We start from the raw sequence: 21,699 nt of genomic DNA, 5'->3' as shown, positions 1-21,699 counted from the left end.
TAAGATACAGAGACACCCGCCTATCTGCTCCGGTTTCTCGCGAATCCGCCGACAGTGCGTTTTCCGTTTAAATGTACTGTTTAAAACTAGTTAATATTTTTGTTTGTTTTTCTGATAAGCTCAAAGTCTTGAATTTCGCGCGCTCGCTAGTAACAGCTCTGTTATAAAGGGTTCAAGTTTATGCTACTAGAGAGTTTAGAGATGGAAAGACAACATTAGCACAGACACCAACCACATGTACACATGGAAAACCATCTATCAAGCCCCGCCAAACATCGATATCACCGGTGTTTTGAAAAAAATCGATTACACCGATGAATGAATTGAGGTTTCCCCACCTCTAACCGCGAGTCGAGGAAAAAAATTGAACGGTTGTGGGTGTGCGTATTTTTCGGCTGTTCGATTGTTTTCGGTTGCAAGCGCTTTAACAAAACTCGTAAAATCCGAAAGGACCGCAAATGCTCTTCGACTTGTGACTCTAAGGGTTTTTGAATTAAATTCGAAATTCAAAACGCAATACCGCGGTAAACGATTTGTAAAATCCTCTGAACTTCTTGTTGTTGTTTAACGCTTGGAAATAAGGAAGAGGAGAGGAAGAAGAAGAACAGCCAAAGTGTTTTCCTTTTAGAGTGAAGTGAGAAAGAGAGAGAAAGAGAAAGAAGAACGAAGCGAGGAGCCGCATCAATTACCGTTATCAGCTACCCAGCAATAACAAAAAATCATGTTGATCTCGTGCAAATGCTTGAATTTCGTTGCCTCGACTTCGAAATTGCAGCGGAGCACCAGCAGCGGTGTGGGCGGTACCGGCGCGGCTAACGGTAATCCTGTAGCCAGCGGTACACCCGTTGGCGAAGTCCCACTCTCGATCCTCCTGTCACAGGTGTTCCAGCAGAAATATCCACGGGATTTCACCTTTTACAGTCAGTTCACGGACTTCTTCAAGCACGTAAGTCTATATTAATATAAAGCCTCTATATATGTAGTTCGTCACCCGATTATCGCCCCCTGTGCAAGAGCAGGATGGAGCATGTATCGATTGTGGGGAAGGCAACAATAACAACAACCGCGCAGCATAAAAAGCAACAACAATTGGGCAGAAGGCCTATGCTGGGCCACTAGTGCGCGCTCTTTCCCTCTCTTTGCGGGATAACAGTGGTCATACGATTAAAAGGAAAGGGGGAGAAAAGTAAAAAACCCATTTAGAATAGTTAGGCTTAAATAATAACCTGTTAAAACCAGGATGCAACTAAATGTCTCTATAAATTGAATTATTTAATTAATTAATTATCTAACATATTAATTTAAATCTTAGTAGGTTCTTTAATTTTTTCAATACCACTTTCCATTATACACTAATATATAAACATTTCTAAACATTTGAAAAATATAATAATATAAATAAGCGATTAATATTATTATCCCAAAACGTGTATGTGCTATGAGCTCATAAAACCAACAAAATTGTTCGGTTTGGATTAGTCAGGGTAATTGTTAAGCGAAATTCACTGTATTTGCATTGTATTGTGCCGCGATATGTGAGAGTGTGTGTGTTTATTATCGTTCTTTATGCTTTGTGTGCCGGCCTATGGCTTTTGCGTTTGCCTTTGCTTTTTGCCGTTCTGCCTATGCCGCCTATTCTCACACACACAAAACAAACATAGGCCTATATAGCCCTGGAATCGGGAATTGGAATGGGAATGGAATGGCAGGGGATGGTCCACTGAAGGATGTAGGGAATATGGAAGAGGGCATGAAGAAATAGGGTCATCCATTCGCTGATGGGAAAATCGTAAGAAATCCTCACATTCACTGGTTTATTTTCGGCCTGCTCAGCCAAGTGCAACTCGCATCTTTCTTCCGCTCCTTCGGAACCCCCTCCTCCCGCACCTGTTTTATCATCCGCTCCTTCTTTTCACTTAGGAACACCCTGTTTTTTTCGGTTTTTTCTTTGCCAACCTGATCGCCGGTATTTTTAGTTTCCTGCGTCAGCTTCTGTTTTACTCGCGTTACTTTTCTTCGTTTTTATTTGCGTTTTTTATGATTTATGCGCTTTTGCTTTTCATTTGTCACGCCCTCAGTTGTAAGTAATTTGCATATTTTCGTTCAGAAATTTTCAGCTCTGTTCGCTTCCCTAAAAACGTCACAAAGTCTCTAAAGGGGTGGGCACATTCCCGTGCATTCAGGGGTTAAGTGAATTCGGTTCATGGTTCATAATTTTTCCCTTTTGGAATTCAAAAGTTTTAGGTTTATGTAAAATATTATGCATAAATTTGTGTTCTCTAATTTAACTTATCTAGTTTTTTTTATATAATTGTAGAAATCCTCATAAAATATTTTATATACATATTTTAATTTTGTGTCCCACTTCTATTTGCCACAAAAACGTCTTGTATATTTGCTGATTTCATCAAAAGATATATAAAATTTATAGACCACCCGCAATCGCTTCTCATTAGTCATTAGTTATCTTTTCTGTTGTTGCCTTCATTATGTTAGGATTTCTTTAAAAAGTTTCCCTACCTTCTGGGTTTTTTATTTTCCCTGTATTTTTTTATTTGAAATGTAAATAAACATTTCGTCTTATCATTTACAAACAAATAAGTTATTAACTCTTTATTTTCGTTGTAAACTCTTCTTTTTTTAATCAAAACAAACTATGGTTTAGTAATGCCGTCATAAGATTCCATTAGTCAAGATGATATTGGCCAAATGGGTGCCGTCACAATTTATGGAATACAGGCTCATTTTATTGCCTGGAACGGTTAAGTCGAGCGATCTTGCGGGGACAACATTCGACACGAGTGCGAGAAAACTTGATTTACTATTAAAATAAAATAAAAAGCTAGTACTAGCAAAGTAGTAATTTCCATTACCTACTTGACACAAACTTAAGCTGGAAAAAAAACCAAAAAGTGTATTTAAGGTATTCTTAAAAAAAACAAATACCGCATTCATGCAATAGAGGTTTTTATTAGGAATTATTGCTTTAGCTTCATAAATGGTTTGTAGTTTATGTACTTTTAATGTATCAAATTATGTATGTATGTGCAAACAATCAGATCATATATACAAGAAGTTGACGGGTTCTTAAGTAGTTGACATTTGCAAGCAAATAAAACTTCGTTCTCGATGTATAAGAAGTTTTATTGGGGAACCTGTCTCACCTGACTTATTTTGCGTGTAATAGTTATTATTAAACTGTACTGTATTTTTTCATCTTTACGTTTCTGGTTCTGCCTCGTCCAAACCCAAAAAAGAATATCTGCGTCATCGTCGTCTGTCTTCTCCATACTTTTCAAGGTTAAATCTCTCTATCCCCCTTTCTTTCTCTCTGTGTCTGTTTTATCCCCTCCTTCGACCACGACACTTGTCACATTTTGACAACCACTGAGCTGCAAAGCCGATGTTTGAAAGGCAGTGGGTGGACGGGGGATTATCAAGGTTCTTCTCACACTCAAATGCAGTTCAGTTGAATACTTTGAACATACCAAACCTTAAGTTTTTAGCTTGAACATTATGACCAATTCCGCAACTAGAAGTATCTTTAAGAACAATTTGGTTTTTGAAAATAGTGGTTTGAGTTTTGTAAGTTCGACTCTATTTATTTTGAACAATTGTTTATCGCAGTGATTGCACATCGTTCGCTACACCGCAAGATTGTAACTCGAGTGTCGTATTTGTTGTAATGCAAAATTGAATTGTTCAATAAGTCTACGTCTTGTTGGGTTTTTGTTGTTGTGGTTTGGAGATCGTCCTGATATTGCCACTATTGTTGTTTTTATTGCTTTGTGTTGCACCCACTTCAAAAGCGCTGAGGCGTACAACAAAAGCAGTAACAATACATACAAATAGACCAAAAGTGTTATTTTGAATAATTCAAAGCTTAAAACAAAACAAAAAACCAGAAGAAAACGAGAAAGACAAAAGTGTGGAGAACAACGAAAAATAAATGCTCTAACATTATAAAGTCAATTACATTTGGAAATACATGGTTTAAGTTAAGGACTTTAAAAACTGTTTTAAAATATAATCTAGCACAAAAATGTTTTTGTACAGCTTAAAAAAGTGATATCTTAAATTGATTTAAAAGATTTTGTGTCAATTCGAAACCACGTCTTAACAAATTTTAAAATATTTTGAAATTGAAACTTGATTTGTAAAATGATGTGCACATTGTAATGTAGTACGAATATATTAAAATAACTTTAAATTTGTTTTTTGTAATTAAACAAAAATATAGCTTACGATCTCTGATTACCTCTAAAATTTACCTCCTCTCAGCGTATGTTTTATATTCAAATACACAGCATAGCACATATCCTACATGTATAAATATGTATAAAAGCCCGTGTGTGTATATATTCTCTATATAGAGCCGAAACGAACGCTTTTAGAATAAATTACGAAACCAGCGACAAAATACAAGCAAGAAGTAAAAAGCACAAAGAGCGGTCGAGGAGTGGGCTCCGCGGAGGGGGTGGTTGGCGGGGGCAGTGCAAGACGAAGGCAGAGGAAGAACAACAACAGCCGAGCCGAAATACAAAACAAAAAACTTGTTTATAATTTTTTCCCCCATCTCTGTGCTGTATGGTTGTGAGAGTGTGTGTGTGTTGGATAAACAAGTTTTCGAGATTTCCAAATGCGGCCGGCCGGGTACTGGACCGCCGTAAACTCGATGGAGTCCGGTAAGAGGAAGAAGGGGGCCTCCAAAAGGCCTATTGGGCGCAAACAGAGGGGGAGTAACTATGAGATCCTATGATACACAGAAAAAACCAAACTATATCTGATTAAAATAATCGATATAAAGTTCTGAGATTTGCTTAAATTCAGAATTTCAATTCGATCTTTCTTTCTTTTAAGTTTCATAGTACAAGAGGAAGTAAAACTTACAATTTTTTCTATACTAAAATCCCCATAATGAATAAAAAAATAAATTACTATATTTTTTCCTACGTGTAGGCACATAAAAGACCCATGAGCACAATATATTCAAAGCCGGGTAGGGGGTCACTAAGGCACATAGAGATGGCTGGCGAATGGCTTTTTCGGGCCCACTTGATGGGCCAGTTGACAGCGCCGGGGCACCATCGCCCCCGTCCCCACAAAACTCTCAACTGCGTAGGCCCCAATATGTTTAAACTATAAATTTATGCGTACAATTTGTTGAAACGCTGGACGACATATGGATGAGATGTGATGAGCTATGGCAAGGCTATGTCCAAATTTTGTCAACTCGAACTTCCCCATGTTTTGTGTAACGCAAATTGAATTGACTGACAATAGAGTATTTCAATTTAAAATGCTCTTAATACGACATCTGTTACCAATTAATTATAATTTTTATTGGCAAGAGTAATTCATGCCTTCTGATTATGCTATGATATAGACAGAGAACTTGGAGAAATCACCTAAAGAGTACAGCACCGATATATTAATGATAAATATTAAAATAATCTACAATCTTACAAGTCGGAAATTCCCAGATCTTAAACTTATTCGAATACCTATTCTTAAATTAACAACTACATAAGTGCTTTCACGAGTGTTACTCTCTAAACCTAAACAAATCGATCATATTGGATACTTCTGGTCAGTGCATCTTAAACTGAACAAATACTCGGTTTTTATTGTACGCAATGGCCCCTTATCAATTTTCGATTCTGCAGCGCCCACACACGCACACATCCACATCCACACTCACTCCTAGGCTTTTTTTCTAGGTTATCAAACGGTAAAAGCACCGCGGCACACATACTGATAATCTCCCAACAAATATATAGTATAGTATATATATATATTATAAGCGATCACCGCCAGTCGCACTGTCGTCAGTGGATGTCTGCCTCTAATTCTTGCCTTGGAAATCGTTTATTTATAATTAGAGTCTTTAATCAGTTAAACTCGCTTTCCTTTGACCCTTTTGCTGAAATTCTGTCTCACCTGTGGAAATCGAATAATTGAAAGAGCCCACAGCGACGATCTTTCAATGGGGCAAAAACAAGTTTTGTGAATAAGCTAAAACAACATGCGCCAGCTGCATTCATATGCTAATGCCCATGTTTATTTTTAGCCCAGTTAATCGCGTTATGAAACCGAAAACCCTTTTCCAATCCACCTGATTCCACAAAACAAACATCAGCAACAGCAAATCCCAAGCACGAGTTATCAATCAGTTAAAAGTTATATTTTTATGGGGGGAGAATACAAGGCGCGGCTGCACTGACAACGTTTGTGGACTCTAAAAATAGCCAGTTATCAAATGTAAAGTCTGTGAATCGAGGAGGTTTGTATGGGTTTTGTGTTACAATAATAGTGAGTAAAATGATAAGTGGGTGCAAGTAGGGAAGGAGAAATCATTATTTTATCGCAAATCAGGCGAGGGTAGCTTAATTGCTGTCTAGGGCAAAAAAAGAAACAAACAAAGGTGATGAAATCAGTCTTTGAAATTAATAATAATAAAGGCATTTCTTATCAAAACTCTCGGTTATAATGTGCTAGCCCTATGAGATGGCACTTTTAAAACCAAAACATTATCTTGCAAAAAAAGTTTTTAATAATAAATATTTGAATAGAATTTAAATAAAAATAAATTTCTAGAATATATTTTTCTTCTTTTAACTTTTGTACTTTTCAGTTTAATTTGTTCAATATCGGGTTCCCCCATCAATACTGATGTTTCTTTTACCCACTGGTCATTTAAGAGCTATTTATTATCCCCCAGCTGAAGTTTTCGCTTACGATATCGCAAGGTCATAGTTTCAGAGTCCTAGTGGTCAATCAGAGTTGACCATCCCCTTTAACCTCCGCTTTATGAGTACCGAGTTGCGCGTGTCGGTTAATTGAAAACCAATGTTAATCTTTAACAAATATAACCTTGAAAGCGGCAGCAGTCAGACGGCATACTGTAATAAAGCCCACACTTGAGCTTTTCCCCTGAACCGACCAGAGCAATCGCTGGGCCAATTTAATGAGCCTTTTACTCATAAACTCTTAACCTTTTCCTCGGGCATTGTAAGAACCACACCAGTGTGCACCAATTGCCACTCTCGTGTAAACAAAACTATAAATTCTTGAATTGAGAAATCGCGCGCCTGCTAAAAATAAAGCGAATACACCTCTTCTTTGCTAGCGGGCAATTTTCAAAATATCTAAACGCGAATAATTTATTTTGCGTGTGCAAGAGGGATGAAGAATGCCAAAAGGGGTGGGATTTTGGGATGGGGTTGAATGGTTGAATCTCTTATTTTCGGTCGCTCACGTTTAACGTGCGTGATTTTTCGGGTGAGGGGTTAATTCCTTCACTTCCCCCCAATTATGATGGCTTGGCATAAATATTTGCTCTGGGGCACAACTCAATGCAGCCAAAACGAAAAAAAAAAGAATAGCAGTGGCAAGCGAGAAATAAATAAATAATGAAAACTGTGTCAAATGTGCGGCCACAGATTTGTTTGCTTTGGATAAACACGAAACAAGAGAATGGAAAACGTCTAAATTTGATACGCAAATAGGAATAAAAAGTAAAAAAGTGCAGAAAGAAAACACAACAATATTACATTAAGTACTTGTTACGTACGTTTTTTTAAAAAGTCAAAAAATTACATAAGGAATAATATACATATAAGAATATCCCAGTAAACTAGATTTTATGTTTACTATACTTATATTTATTATTTCTAAAATGTAACAAAATGAATCCATTATTATTTTATTTCTTAGTTAATTACTGTTAAGAAGCCCCAATATTTTCTCAAGGGTTCGGTTCCGACATATCAACACTTTTGTTGTCTTGTAATTGTTACCCCACGAAAAGCTCTAAAATAGAGTCTGTTTGCACAAATAATCACTTCTTATCACAAGCGCTACAATAATTCGGTGGCTCCGAAAATAGTCCCAGGTCGCGTTTTTGGAAGCGTTGTAGATGATCTCATTATTCAAGTAGGAATGTACATATATGGGCATATATTTATATTATTATTTATACCACCTGTATGAGTATGTGTATAAAGCGAGTAAACTAACAATTAACAGCAGACGTTGGGCAGGCCCGAGAATGCCGCCATCTTTGCTGTTTGTTTATTAAATTTGAGTTGTAGCCAGCCGGCTGTGCGCTGAGCAAACAAAAGCCCACGGCAACGAATATTTGTTTGTCAAAGTTTTTAGATAACGCTGGCTGGCACACCTCAAAGCCCCCACCTCTACTCTTCTTCGCTATCTCTGCCCTTTTGCCGCGCACTCCTTTCAAAGTCTGTTTAGCACTGTTGCGCCTAATTTACTGTTATACACTGAAAAATGTTAGTTGTTTAATTAAATGATTCTAAAATGTTGAGTTAATTAGCTTGTTAATTTATTAATAACTATTTTTATTTATCCTTTTTTTTAACATTTAAAATGTTAATTACTTATAAGTCATTTTTAAGAAACTCTAGGGTTTCTTCTAAAAACACCAAACCAAATAACGAACATTATCCGGATTGGATTTTTTTTTATTTTTGAGTAACTATTCAGTAAGTTGATCAGTAGACCCCTGATGGAACTAAATATGTTGAACAAAAATGTTAATATTTTAAAAATTCTTTAGAAAATTATACGGTTTTTTTTTTGTTCTCTGTATAAGCAATTGAGCTTCGACGTATTTGTGCACCTCTCTTACAAACCTATTTAATAAACGCTTAATCTGTCGGCGGGGGGAATACACGTGTGCACGTTTCCTAGAGCTTTCTCGCTCTTCCTCTTTTCCTAGTCCCGTTTGCGTTATACTATATATACACTTTAATGGTATATATTAGGGGGAAGGGGGTGGGGTGGTACATTGGCTGGCGAGACTATACGCGATGTTTTGGGTCTGGGGCCTTATCAGATTTTGTTTTCAAACGACATTGAATGATACGCTTTTTTTTATTATTTCTCCCTTTTTTTTTGTTTTTCGTAGATAAGGCAACATTTAATTGGGGAAGAGCGAAAGAGGGAGGCGGAGAATGGGTAGAAAAACAATAAGCTTAAATAGGTTTAGAAACTTAACATGGCAGCAACTAATTTTGTAATACGAACAGAATCTATAGAGAGGGTACATGAGATAATTAATTATAAGCAAAGCCTTAACTCATCTTAATAATACTGCTCAAATGGGTTTAGTAATAAATTAAAACCAGCTTACGTTTTTTTTTTAAGCTGTGTGTATCAAATTATTCAAAATACTCAAAAACAGAAAATTAGTCAAACTAATTTAATTTATTTATAACTAACCGCTCTTTATATAAATGTTAACCAGTAAATCTAATAATACAACTCACTTATAGCAATTTATATTCATAAGGCGCCTATTAAATTGTGAAAACAATTAATCCCAATCAAAAAACAAGAACCGACCTTATATATTGGGGCTCCTGTTTATGTCTACAAAAAACAAGTTTCGACCAACAAGTGACCCAAAGACACTTTTAACGGGGGATTAGATCGAACTTAGGGCCCAAGTGACTCACATAGACGGTCGAAAAGAGCCCGAAGAAGGCAGGAGAAAAACAAAAGCCCTAGATGGACAGGCCAAAAAAGCGTAAGCCCGCCGAATGGTAGTGGAAATTTTTCGAAAAGAGCTCCGGAGCAAAACGGAGTGGATGCGGCAGCAGGCAATACAAATTGGCAACTCGTAATCCGAAGAGCGAAAACGCCCCGCACGCGCGTGTGTCCCCAGCTGTCTAAAGTTGTTTATGATAATGGCCAACGACGGCGACGTATCTGAGCGAAATGTGTTTGCTTTTTTCGACAACAAAAAACAAAACCAAAAAAAAAGGCAAAACTAAAAAAATAAAAAAAGAACGGCCGAAGACGAAGAGGGTATTATTGTATTATTCGTGAGCAGCGAGGCGAACCAAGTCGTACCCCAGAGCGAACCCCTCGCCACAATCCCCTTTGCAAGGGGGGGTCCAAATCTATAAAAGATTATTTTCGTAGTTTCTTTTGCCAGTTGATTTGTTTACAACTTATTTTCTTTTTGGCTCAGTTTCGGTTTCTGCCGATGAAACGAAACAAGGCAAGTTATCTCAAAGCTATAAAAAAAGTAAACTCGAATGAAAATAGAAATAGAAATGGAAAACAAAGGAAAGGAAAATGCGTCAATCGGATGGATGATTGTTATTTTCATTTTTATTTATTTTTTTTTTTTTGGGCGAAAGGTGTGCCAGCCACGGATGATTGATGGCCTGATTGATTGGTAATTATCGAAGGTGCCAACACTTGCAACAGGTTAATGCCCCCTTTCTAACTTTACCCCACTGCACCATAAAGATTTGAATTTCAGCTTAAAGTTCTTATCAGACAAAGGGTAAAACAATAAATAAAATTTTATTTCATGATAAAAGAGCTATCAAAACAGTATTCAAATGTTAAATATTAGCATTTTTGTGTGTCATCAGCTCAGTTGTACCTTTGGACACAGCTTGATGTGTTTGTTTGTTTTTCACCAAGTCAAAGGCAAGGCGAATTGATATGCAAAAAAGTAAAAAGCAAAAAGAAAATTATAGGGGAAAGTGGAATACAGGGGGAAGTCAACAGATCTACATAAGTAGACCCATTAGACACATCGAGTGTCGGACTACCAGAGCTTAATTAATGCCGGGCAATCAATTACACTAGATATTCGCCTCGCGCAACAACAAATTAATTATGCAGCAATGTGCAAAATGAGAAAAATTATTACATACATAGTGCTCTAAAGTTGTTTGTTTAATGGGAATCGTTCTGGTTGCATAAGTTGGCGGGGGATCTGCATTGTCAGACAGTTTGATATGAATTTCAATTGTTTCACTCGGCCCAGACAGAAATAATGAAAGAAAATAGAACCAGGCAGCTCAAGTGCGCAACAGTTTGATGATAGCAAAAAGCTTTAACAGCCGTCCTTATTAGCTTTACAGCAAAACTGAACACCACAGCCACTTGAGGGTCCATAATGCACTTGTACTTCCCGTCTGAGACTGCAAGAACATAACTCTCAAGTTATGGACCACTTTATGGCCATATTATGCGATGTTGTAGCATTAGATGAGTTTTTAACGAGGCAGGTAAAGAGATTCGTTTGAGTTGCTTTCAAAGAATCAACAGCTTTAACGATACATGTCTAACATTTTATACATTTTTTCTTAACTAAGTTCTTAACGCGCAACATTCATGTTTTTATAAAATTAATTATATTTAATATTATAGTTTTATAGTTAGCTTTTAATTAAACAAATTAATTATTTCTTTTGAGCATTATTTTATATTTGACTTAAAAGGTATTTGTATTAAAAATAAAAATACTAAGATATGAGTTAGCGTTAAGCACTATGAATTTTAAGAGATCCACTGATTCTCGTTGACAGTTGGACAACGATTTCGACAGTTGGCACAAATGCAATTGATTCCGTCTGATTGCATATATTATTTAAATGTCGGGTTTCAATTAAAGCGATTTATATTGATTTCCGATATGCGAAGAGTGTGCGGCTGAGTTACGTGCTCCTCGGCGCGTTTCCTCTGGCGATTTTGCCTCTCTTTCCGCTAGCCAATTGCCATCTCTTTCAGAAGCTCATCCAGCAAGAACACGCCATGTTTTATTTATTACTTAGGTGGTCTTATTTTTTCTGTTTTTGGCCGCAATTAATCAAATGTCGGACTGGCCATAAAATAAACGGTCATACGTCAAAGTCGAACGTAAACGGTTATTTAATTAGTTAACAGCCACTGGTTCCGTACGCTAGGTGGCGCCACACCATAATTAACAGGACAGGACAGCACTGACATTTAATTTCAATTAAGCAAGAACCGATAATTCGAACAGGCAGTTACGTTAATTAAGCAATGAAGTGACGACGGCTATTGCCTTCAATTGTTGTCATTGCAGTCTGAAAGTCACTGAGAAGAGTCATTGACATTTGGCGAATGGCAAATTGCGAAAGATGCGCCAGTTCTTACAAAATGTTGTGCAGGAAAAGGGGCAAAAAGAAAACGAGGGTAATGCAAAGAGGGTATGCAGGATGGATGTGACGGGAGTTAAACAGCCCCTCCTCAACATTTTACAACCACAACTGATAATGTCAGGCGGTCGGGGCCGAACAACCAAGTCAACAAAAACACCCACTTTAAGCTTAGCCAGCCGAGCCATAAAATCAAGAATGAATGATGGATAGAAATCAGCAATGATCGATTGCTAAGTTACCCTGGAATCTTAAGAGGTTGCTCATTAAATGATCATACATATGTGTAAAGTTAAGGTCATTTACCTTCAACACCATTGCAGATAATTGTTCCTTACAAAATCCACAATAAAAATACATTCCTGTTTTGCTTTTTTAATTTAAATTGCATTATATATTTATAAATATATATTTTTAGCAACAAAGTAATAATTTTCATTCGCTTTTCACGATTTTTTTTTGTAATAGATTGGCTTTTATCAACATGGTAAATTTTCTAATCAACAGATAAAATCATAAATTAAAAATCATAGTGGAAACTGTAATCTTTTTTGTTAACACAATCTTATCTGCTTTTCCCGATTCGTACTCCTCAAAGAAAAAAACCCATTCAAAGGGTATCAGGCGAAACAAATTAGCAGCGAGAAAAACAAGTCTACTCTTGTGGTTACGAAAACATCCATAAAACTGCAATTTTAAACTGAGCTAATAGGCCTGAGCCCATAAATATGTTTATGCGTTTGGCAGCGAAATAATAATAACAGAATGCCAAAACACTTGACAACAATGCATTTGCTGTGTCACATTTTACAGCCATTTTTTGTTTCATTCATATAATTATTGTCGCCGAGTGACTGAGGCTGATTAGATATTACCGCACCGCACCGGGTGTAAACAAGTTTGGAATTTGCATTGAAAACAATTTTTTTTGAGTGGGTGTGACCACAACTTGTTATTGTCCAAAATGGAAGCGAAAACAATTTTCAAAAGAAGACAAAGACAAGCAAATGCAGCTGCAATTTTAAAATGCCGGAAATTTAGTTCTCTACTAAGTTTAGTTTAATGTATAATTATAGCAATTGAGGAAGGGGGAAGGGCATGTTGATTTTTATCAAAGCACTTAGACTAACCGATAAGTACAATCAAATATTTTGAAAGTTTTACTTTATTAGGTATTCAAGGAAAGTTTGATGTCGAAAGAAATTGTTACTATATTAAAGAAATAATTGAGATTTCTCTAATTTTTTAATTGAGAACATTTTGTGAAAGCTTCTTTGATTAATTTTGCTCTGCCCACCTGTTGATGAGAACGGTGGTTATATGGAAGACGATGCTATGCAATCCAGGAGCTGTTGTCGCTTAGCTGACGGTCAACATTGTCATTTGATTTCTGTTGACGTTTGCATTTCGTACGTTAATTCAATTTAATTCTGTGTATCTACATGTGCTAGTGGTTGTTTGTGTACTTGTGCCCAGTGTCTCGCCCCCTCACCCCTCCAATGGTTGTGTTTATTGTCCGGGCTATATGAATATAGCTTGATTGTGTTGGACGCGAGTGTCAAATTTAGCCGAGCACGTCTATAAAATGTGTTATTCGCTCCTGTGTCAGTCGGCAAACACGTGCTACTATCCCAAACATGCAAATGTGGGGGAATTTATCTACATGAATTAAAGTGTGAGGTAACTTTTTAAGCGGTATTATGATCAGTGATGTCTTTCTTATTTTAGGGGCACCACTAGATTGTTTTTTTGTTTTTTGCCATTTTGAAATCATTGAACAAACCAGATGCAGACTTTACCAATTAATTTTTAGATATCAGGGACTTGTTTACCCATCACATCTTCGGCTTGTCACCATGACAACCAGAATAATTCAAGTAGTCTTTTGCCTTTTGGTGCCCCCAACAGCATTTTGCCATTGCACTAATTGTTTGTCAGTTTCATGTTCATCAATGGTCCCTTGTTTTCCGATAAGTTTTCCCGACAATCGGGTGCAGCACTCGAAACGAACATAATTGACAAATTTGCACTTGAACTACTGTGCGGCGGGGTTGTCGACTGGGTAAATATCGAAGAAAGGCTTTCGAGGGGCGATCAGAACTGCAGATAATGGTATAAATTAGTAATCCCCTTTATCAGGCATTCACCAGGCTGTATAAAAAGTTTTATCAACTGTTGATTGAAGGTAATCTACATGAAAGTGAGGGGTGCACTGAGGAAAAGTTTATTACTTTAAATCAATAATGGTACAAATACAATGGTATTACATTTCTTTTAAAGAAACTTTTTATTTCTGGGGCTTAATAAGATCTAAAAAATGTTTTTAAAAATATAATATATAGAAACAGTTTTATAATAAGCCATATTTTTTGATCTTTGCTTACCACTCAACTTACCTTTTATTTTTCCTATCTTTTCAGGCCTATGGACCCATTCCAGACCTGACAGTGGCCGTGATCAACCAGCGGGAACTGCTGTACGGACTTACCCTGGATGCCGCTGGCCAGAGCTGGCAGCTGAGCATGTGCATCAACTGCAAGGAGGTGCTGTGCGCCAAGCGATTGACGGCGGGGGCCGGAGCCACGCCCACGCTCTACCTCATCAACTGCACGCTGCTGACCAGCGGCGAGGAGCTGGCCCAGCGAAAGTCCAACAAATCGTATTCGGAGACCTTCGAGCTGCTGATCATGGATCACGCAGGCAGTGATTCCGTGTCGGCGGGACCCACCGTTGGAATAGCCAACTCGGCCTCAAATCTGAGCATTGGTTCGCTGAGCGCGAATCCTACGGATGCCAGGGTGCAGAGGCTGAGGATGATACAAGCCCACCAGCAGGCGCGTCTGCAGGAGGAGATTCTGGAGACGAACGAACGGATTGAGCGGTATACGCGCAACCAGTTCCAGTTGCTGAACAGTTTCCGGGAGAAGTCTGATCAGGACTGTGCGCTGCTGTTCCGAGTGATCCGTGCGTTGCCCGAGCAGGCCTCGGAGCTGCTAGATCGTGCCATGCCCCCCGCCCTGGAAGTGGCGGCCAATCAGCCGCAGAGTGCAACTGCCCGGCGCAGGAACACCTATCAGCAGCCGGCGGGAGTTGAACGGTGGACCCACCACGCCCACCACCACACTGAATCATCCGCCCAGCTTCCTGACGCTCAACCAGCAGCCGCAGCAACAGTTGCAGGCTTCGCAGCTGCAGCAGCAGCAGCCGCAGCAGGCGCAGCCACTGCAGCAAAGTGTCTCGGTGACCAGGAAGATGTCGCACTTTGACACACCGCCCGCCACCCCAGAAGCCACGCCCATGAGCGTGGGCAACAGTCCCACCTTCCGGCAGCAGTCGGCCGGCGGTGCTGGTGGTGCCCCCACCCAGATGCTGACCACCAACGGAGTGGGCCAGTCCAGTGGCGCCGACGATGCAGATGACTGCTTGTTCGACCTGGAGGATGTGGATGCCCCCACGCCGCTGCCGGTTCAGTCCGTGCCAGTGCCCAGCTACCCGCGCAGTCTGATCTACCAGCAAGAGCACCACCAGAATCCGTTCCAGCAGCTGAGCCAGCAGAACGGCCAGGGAAACGTGCTCGATGACGAGGCTGCCGACGAAGCTGAAGGTGAGTGCCACGACAAGTTTCACTAGAACCATTTAGTAACCAGTATGCTCCCGCTTTTCCAGATGCACTCGACCCGGACAGCTCCATTTCCATACCAGTGCGGGGGGGAGGACGTCCCACTCATGCGCAGCTGATGAACTTCGCCAGGAGTCTGCCCATCGAGATAGCCAACACTACGCTGGCTGAGAGAGCTGCAGCTGGCAACAATAATAATAATTTTGCACTGGGCTGCGAGGAGGTAAAGTTCCCATTAAACCCTAATTATACATAAAACTAATAATGGTTTTTCTATCAGGGAATGGACAACATCGACATAGCGGCCAGCATCCAGGCGCTGACCAAAAGCGTCCATGGCGAGGCTGTGTTTGGGGACTTGCCACGCCCCCGCCTGCGATCCCAGATCGAGGGCTAGCTGGGCTGGATGGAATTTCGGAGTCACCACTACGTACACATAAAAATATATCAGCTCGTAACCCACATACTTTGTTAGCCTGTAGCCTAGCCGCCTTGATGATTGTTTTCGCTATCTAAACTAAATTAGTTGCTCAACGAAACAAGGACACACGAAGCGCCTTCCACACCACAGACACCACCCCACATCCACCGCCCACATGTCATGCATAACCACACATGAAACCTCATTCGCACCACCTACCAACTACCACGTACCAACTAAGCAGACAGTTTGCAATTTCTTTAATTTACATCGCCTATAAGTTTTCTTTCATTTTTTCGGATGATCTTCGATTGGAAATGTGTATTTTCTTCGTACGACGAGTGTACGGCTGTCGTTGGCTGTTGCACATTGAGTTAACTAACTGATACTGATACTGATGATGTTGTTAGTTTATACAATGAATAATCTAGTATACATATACCTTATATATTATACCATACATAAAAAATGCCATCAGCTCCAACTGTGACGCAGGCAAGACGCACCACAAAGCGTCCAATCAAATGTCTTCAATTGTGTGTTTACTTTTGGGGCAAGGTTTTCAATACCTTGAACTTCGATCTCAATGTTGTGGTGGGTCCGTGACTTTAAAGCTGCCATTAAACTGAATAATCATAATGACGGAAAGTAATCTTTCAATTGCCATTAAACTCACCATTCAATGTTTAGTGCTCAAAATGTATTCAAAATGAAAAAAAATTGACAAGCTTCTTTATTACTTTCCGACTAAAGACTCCTTGCCGACCCCAAAAGCATAAATAACTTTGAAGTTTACTTAACAAAATACTTTGTTGTGGCTTCCGATTGGGTTACAAAACTAAAATTACAACTGAGAAACTCGTAACATAAACTACAATATGGCTACCAACTAAAACTTTACATTTTTGATGCGAATGGTGTCTAGAAAACGCTGGCCAGTCTCTCGATCTCCAGCAGATCCGCAAGAATCTCCTCCGTCCGCGTGCCGATCTTCTTGGCCACTTCATTGCGCTCCGAATTGGCCATTAGCCGATATGACCAGATTAAGTCTCCATCGATTATGCATCGCGAGGGATTGATGCCTTGCTTCTTGAACGACTTAGAGTGCGGTACTCCTTGGGATTGAGGCCACACAGGTGATCCTGGTAGGAGAGGAGGACATTCTGCAGCATAAGGAATCGCCTGTACACTTTCTCGGGCAGTGGCAGGCAATATCCCAGAGCTCCATCGAGGGTGCCGTAGACCACAAAGTGTTTGTTTTCGTAGAGGAAGGGTTGGCGTTGATGAAGTCCCTTTTGATGGCACTGCACACGGAACATGGTGTTTACCACCTGTCCCAGATGATAGTCCGCCTTGCGGAGCAGTTTCTGGCCACCCAGTGATTCCCTGGCCTCTGGCTGATACATATAAACAATTAAATTGCGCTCAGCATCTGTGACCAGGAAGCCCAGATTGGAGTTGTCTACCATGAATTCGATACCATAGACCTCCAGCGGATTAAAATCTCGCGATGCAAGCGACAAAGTGCGATACTCCTCTTGGAAGCGCAGTAAACTAATTGATTTGTAAACATCTGCGATAAATATCAGCGATTTGACAGTGATAATCTGGTGCACATAGATATTAGTATCTATGAAAGCCACGCCAATTAGATCTCCATCGCGCAGCTGCCAAATGTAAATCTTCTGGCCCAAGCCAGTGACCAGAAAACCGAGCACATCTGAAATGGCAGATACGGGTCCTTTTTGCTCTTTCTTGAAGACCTCCTTTAGCTTAAATTTGGTCATTGGTTTTCCGGGTTCGGGAACCACTTCGATGATGTCATAGATATGAATATTTCCTCTGCTGGTGATATCCTCGCTGTAGTTGAAGTTGGTTCCTATGCAAAGGTATTCCTTGAGACCAGATCTCGTACCTTCGTAAGACAACTTTACGATCTTGAATGCGGTGACATGCTCCCAGGGCTCGAAGGCTAATGGACGCATCAGGAACTATTTCCCAGGTTTCGGGGGATATTAAAACCATTTCGAACTGCGAGCCAATGGGGTAAATAAACCTCTCACCACGACTTTCCTCGGACAACTCCTTATCCTCTCCATTAAACCGATAGTACTTGGTCATAGGCTCTTCCGTTTGGGTAATCAAACAGTAAACTCGATTTTCCCGGTGGTAAACCAGTTGCCTTGGCGTGCATCTCAGTGGTACTTTGCGCACCGGCCACTGAGAGTCATAGCTCAGATAGCTGGGCAGCACAGAGATCTTTAGCTCAAAGGTGGTGTCAAAATACAGGAATCCATTTGGTATATTGACATTGTTAAAGGCGGCAAAACTGCGTACATCACCATTTCCCAGCAGCCGATGGATACGAAGTTCTCCACGGGAAGTAAGGAAAACAAAACACGGATTCACTCCACACACCATAATGCCAGACAGTCCTCCAACGTTGGCAAACGGGCGAAGTTTTTGAACATACTTCGGTTGCATTTGGTAGGATTCGATCTCTTCCTGCTCTTCGTTCTCATCCAACTCGATATGCGACGGCTGTTGGTCCAGCAGATTTAGTTGCTCTAGCTTGCGGAAGCGTATCTTAAGATGCCCCTTTGGATACCGGAACACCTGGTATATGAGCAGCTCCACTCGTGTTCGAACGAAAAGCAGAGGTCTCTCTCCGTTGAGTCCCAAACCAATGACGCTCAGTTCCAGCGGCAGCGGAGAGTTGGCGTGCTGCGGCATACAAGCCTGGACAATGCCCGCCTTAGAGTTTTCCTGCGTGGTTAGCGAAATGGGCACGAATTCCATGGCATCCGTAAGAACCATAGCTCCATTGCCCACATCGTTCACGAGATACACCAGCTTCATGTCCGGCATGGAGTATATCTCCAAGGTGCCACTCTGGCGTGCCACGACCAGCCAATAGCTGGGCTTTGCTTGCACCAGGAGGCGTCGCCACCAGTCCGAGTTTTTCTGTTTTGACTGCTTGGCTAAATCAGCCATGCTATTCATCTTGAATGCACTTCCAGCATCGCCATAGAGCAGATCTTCCTCGTCCTCCACCTTCATATTGGGCTCTGCTTTCATGTAGCCACCGAAACTGTGGCCGAATCCACTGCTCGAGCCTCCCGTCAGATTGACATCGTCCCCTTTGACTGTGAATAGTCCAGATAGATCTTTATACGCGGAGATGGCAACCACGGCGGGTGAACTGCTAATGGTGTGCTTATTGATGGCCAGCCGGGGAGTTCCGCGTGTCTCTCGCAGTGCCAACGTGATAACCTGACCATTGAGCACCCGAAGGCAAACGTATGGATCTGCTATGGAGACCTGCACCACCGGTGAGCCCACATCGATGGGCACATTCTGGATAAGACGCGTGCCCTGCAGTAATCTGACATGACGAGTGGTGATCTGGGGATTTAAAAATTCAAAAATTAATTACTACTTTTATTATTAGTTAATTATGAACAGTTTACCTGAACTATGAACCTCTGTTGTCCAAGATTACCCACAAATATCGTCGGTTGGTTCACCGTAAATCCTGTATTCTCGATCTCGTTGATTTCCTGTCCTGTTTGAAGAACCAATGTAGAATTCCTCTGTGAAAGCAACATAAAATCATGCTGATCGTGCCGCGAAGACTTTTTGGTGGCATCATCAAACACGGTCCACACATCGAGGCAACCGTCTAGCTCAAAGCTTGTAATAATCTGGGGATTAATGCAGTTCACAAACACGGATAGAGCTCCGTTTTTGCTGTGGCCAGTGGCAGCGACCAGCTCGATCTTCAGCTCATTCAGAGATTCCGCATGCGGTCGCAAAGTGACTCCGTCCTCCTCGAATTCCACTCTTTCTCCGGCGCACATGTAGTTAATGGGAGCTACGTTGATGAGACTGTCGCATACCTCAAAGATGAACTTGCGCAGCTGGAGTACCGAAGTCTTAGCTCCTGAGCCGTACACCTGTAGAACAAAGAATAATAATTAATTTCAGTTCAGTGTTTTTAAATTAAAAAAAGTTATAATCTTTAACGTACTTCCAATTCTTCGTCCTCGATTCGCCGCGACTTTGCTTGTGTGGGTGCCAGTTCCATTTGATCAACATCAAAAATCTCCTCCAGATTCTGTTCCTCTTCCTGCAGATTTCGCTGCTGCTGTTCCGCCTGTTGCTCCACATCGTCCAAAGTAATGACCGTGCTCTGATCCTCCTCCGTGAAGTGCAGCAGAAGGGAATTTCCGAGACGCGATCCCAGGAAGATGTACTCGGAATGCAAAACGCAGATGCAACTGGTTAGCACGCTGGCGGCTGCTTTGTGGAAATGGAAATTTCTCACCGTCCTCATCGAGTCAACGCAAAGTGTGAGGACATAGAGCTCTCCAGTGCGGAGGGAGATAACCAGCTTGTCCACATCGATAAACGCGAAGTTGGCGCAGTCCAAGCTTATGCGAACTCCATCCTGTGGCTTCAGCGGAAACGCGGTGCTGTTATCCGCCGAGCTGTTTAAGCTGACGCCATATGGAGGAACACTCTGGTTGAGGTAGATCACTGCATTCACGGTCATTACCAAGCAACCACCTATGGGCTTCTGGATGGGATACACCTGTAAAGTCGAATACAAATAAATTAGATTCTTTTGAATGGAAGAAATCTTTTAATGTGACTTCTTTAGACCCACCTGCAGACAGTCGAACGGCAGGCTGTTGACCGTCCAGATAATAGGATGCACCCGCTGCTGGATATTCAACGAAATGGCCACCAATACGCAGGTATCCGAGCGCACCTTAATCCTTCCCGGACACGTGCGCACAGGCTCGTAGAGGATGAGCAGCGTGGGCTCGTAGTAGCCGTGCAGGAACTGTATGTCTAGCACATTGTCGATCTTCTCGTCCAGATCCCGTAGAGCTATCAGATACGAGGCCATAATGGGTGTTCTGCTGACCATGGCGGTAGGCGCCTTCTTGATTGGCTTCACATCCGCCAACTCGATCTCGTCCAGGCTGTTGTCCTTGCGAAAGGGCAGGACCACCAGCCGTTTGCCGTAGACCAACATGACGGCGCACCTGGAATCGGGATCCACGCGCACGGTGGGCACAAAATAACGACCCGTCCAGCCGCCTCGAATGTCGTCCTCTTCGAAATAGTGAAGCGAGAGGGTCTTCAGGGCGAACGTATCCGGATCGTGCTGCAGAACCGATAGCTTGGCGTCCTTAAAACTGATCAGCAGGGCATCCCGCATGGCTCCCGCCAAGGAGACGCACTGCAGCGACATCACGTTTCCGTAGAGCGAGTACGTGGCCAAGCACTCCAGCCGCATCTTGGGCGCCAGCCTCATCTCGCTGGGATTCAGCTTCTGGCGCTGGCCTGCCTCCACGTTGGGCGAAATGCGGTACACCTTCAGCACATTGGCGCCCGCCACCACCAGGTTCTCCTCCAGGTTGTTGAAGAAGCGGCACGCTATCGAAAACTCCAGCGCCGTGGCGGCGTGCGTCTGCTTGCACATGGAAAACATTGCGGTCGTCTGGTTTGCTTCGCGGCGCAACTACTTAAAACATTATTAAACTATTTAGTAAGTTAAACAATTTGCCGGCCCAACACAGCAGCTGCGGAACTATCGATTGCCGGAGAAAAGTTATCGCCAATTGGTAGGGATGGCGCGTCCGCAGCAGCAGTGCTTGTAGCTTGGCTACTTTTTAGTCAGTAGAAGATAAAACTGGCTA

General features: G+C 41.3%; 2 protein-coding genes across 2 annotated transcripts; one reads left to right on the top strand and one right to left on the bottom strand.

Moving 5' to 3' along the window:
* The first annotated feature begins 331 nt into the window (after window positions 1–331).
* LOC128255071 (uncharacterized) lies at window positions 332–16,513 on the top strand. The gene is given in 5 exon segments (XM_052984556.1): window positions 332–946; window positions 14,369–15,019; window positions 15,021–15,552; window positions 15,615–15,790; window positions 15,848–16,513. Coding segments are annotated over 5 exon segments (1,701 nt in total). The 5' UTR covers window positions 332–721; the 3' UTR covers window positions 15,965–16,513.
* A 266-nt stretch (window positions 16,514–16,779) lies between these two features.
* On the bottom strand, window positions 16,780–21,627 carry LOC128255069 (cleavage and polyadenylation specificity factor subunit 1). Its single transcript, XM_052984553.1, is given in 6 exon segments — window positions 16,780–17,091; window positions 17,094–17,958; window positions 17,960–19,393; window positions 19,459–19,944; window positions 20,019–20,582; window positions 20,658–21,627. Coding segments are annotated over 6 exon segments (4,365 nt in total). The 5' UTR covers window positions 21,492–21,627; the 3' UTR covers window positions 16,780–16,909.
* Window positions 21,628–21,699: the final 72 nt, after the last annotated feature.

Source organism: Drosophila gunungcola (assembly GCF_025200985.1).
Source record: "Drosophila gunungcola strain Sukarami chromosome 2R unlocalized genomic scaffold, Dgunungcola_SK_2 000006F, whole genome shotgun sequence".
Lineage (NCBI taxonomy): Eukaryota > Metazoa > Arthropoda > Insecta > Diptera > Drosophilidae > Drosophila > Drosophila gunungcola.
This window is presented reverse-complemented; position numbering and strand designations above follow the sequence as displayed.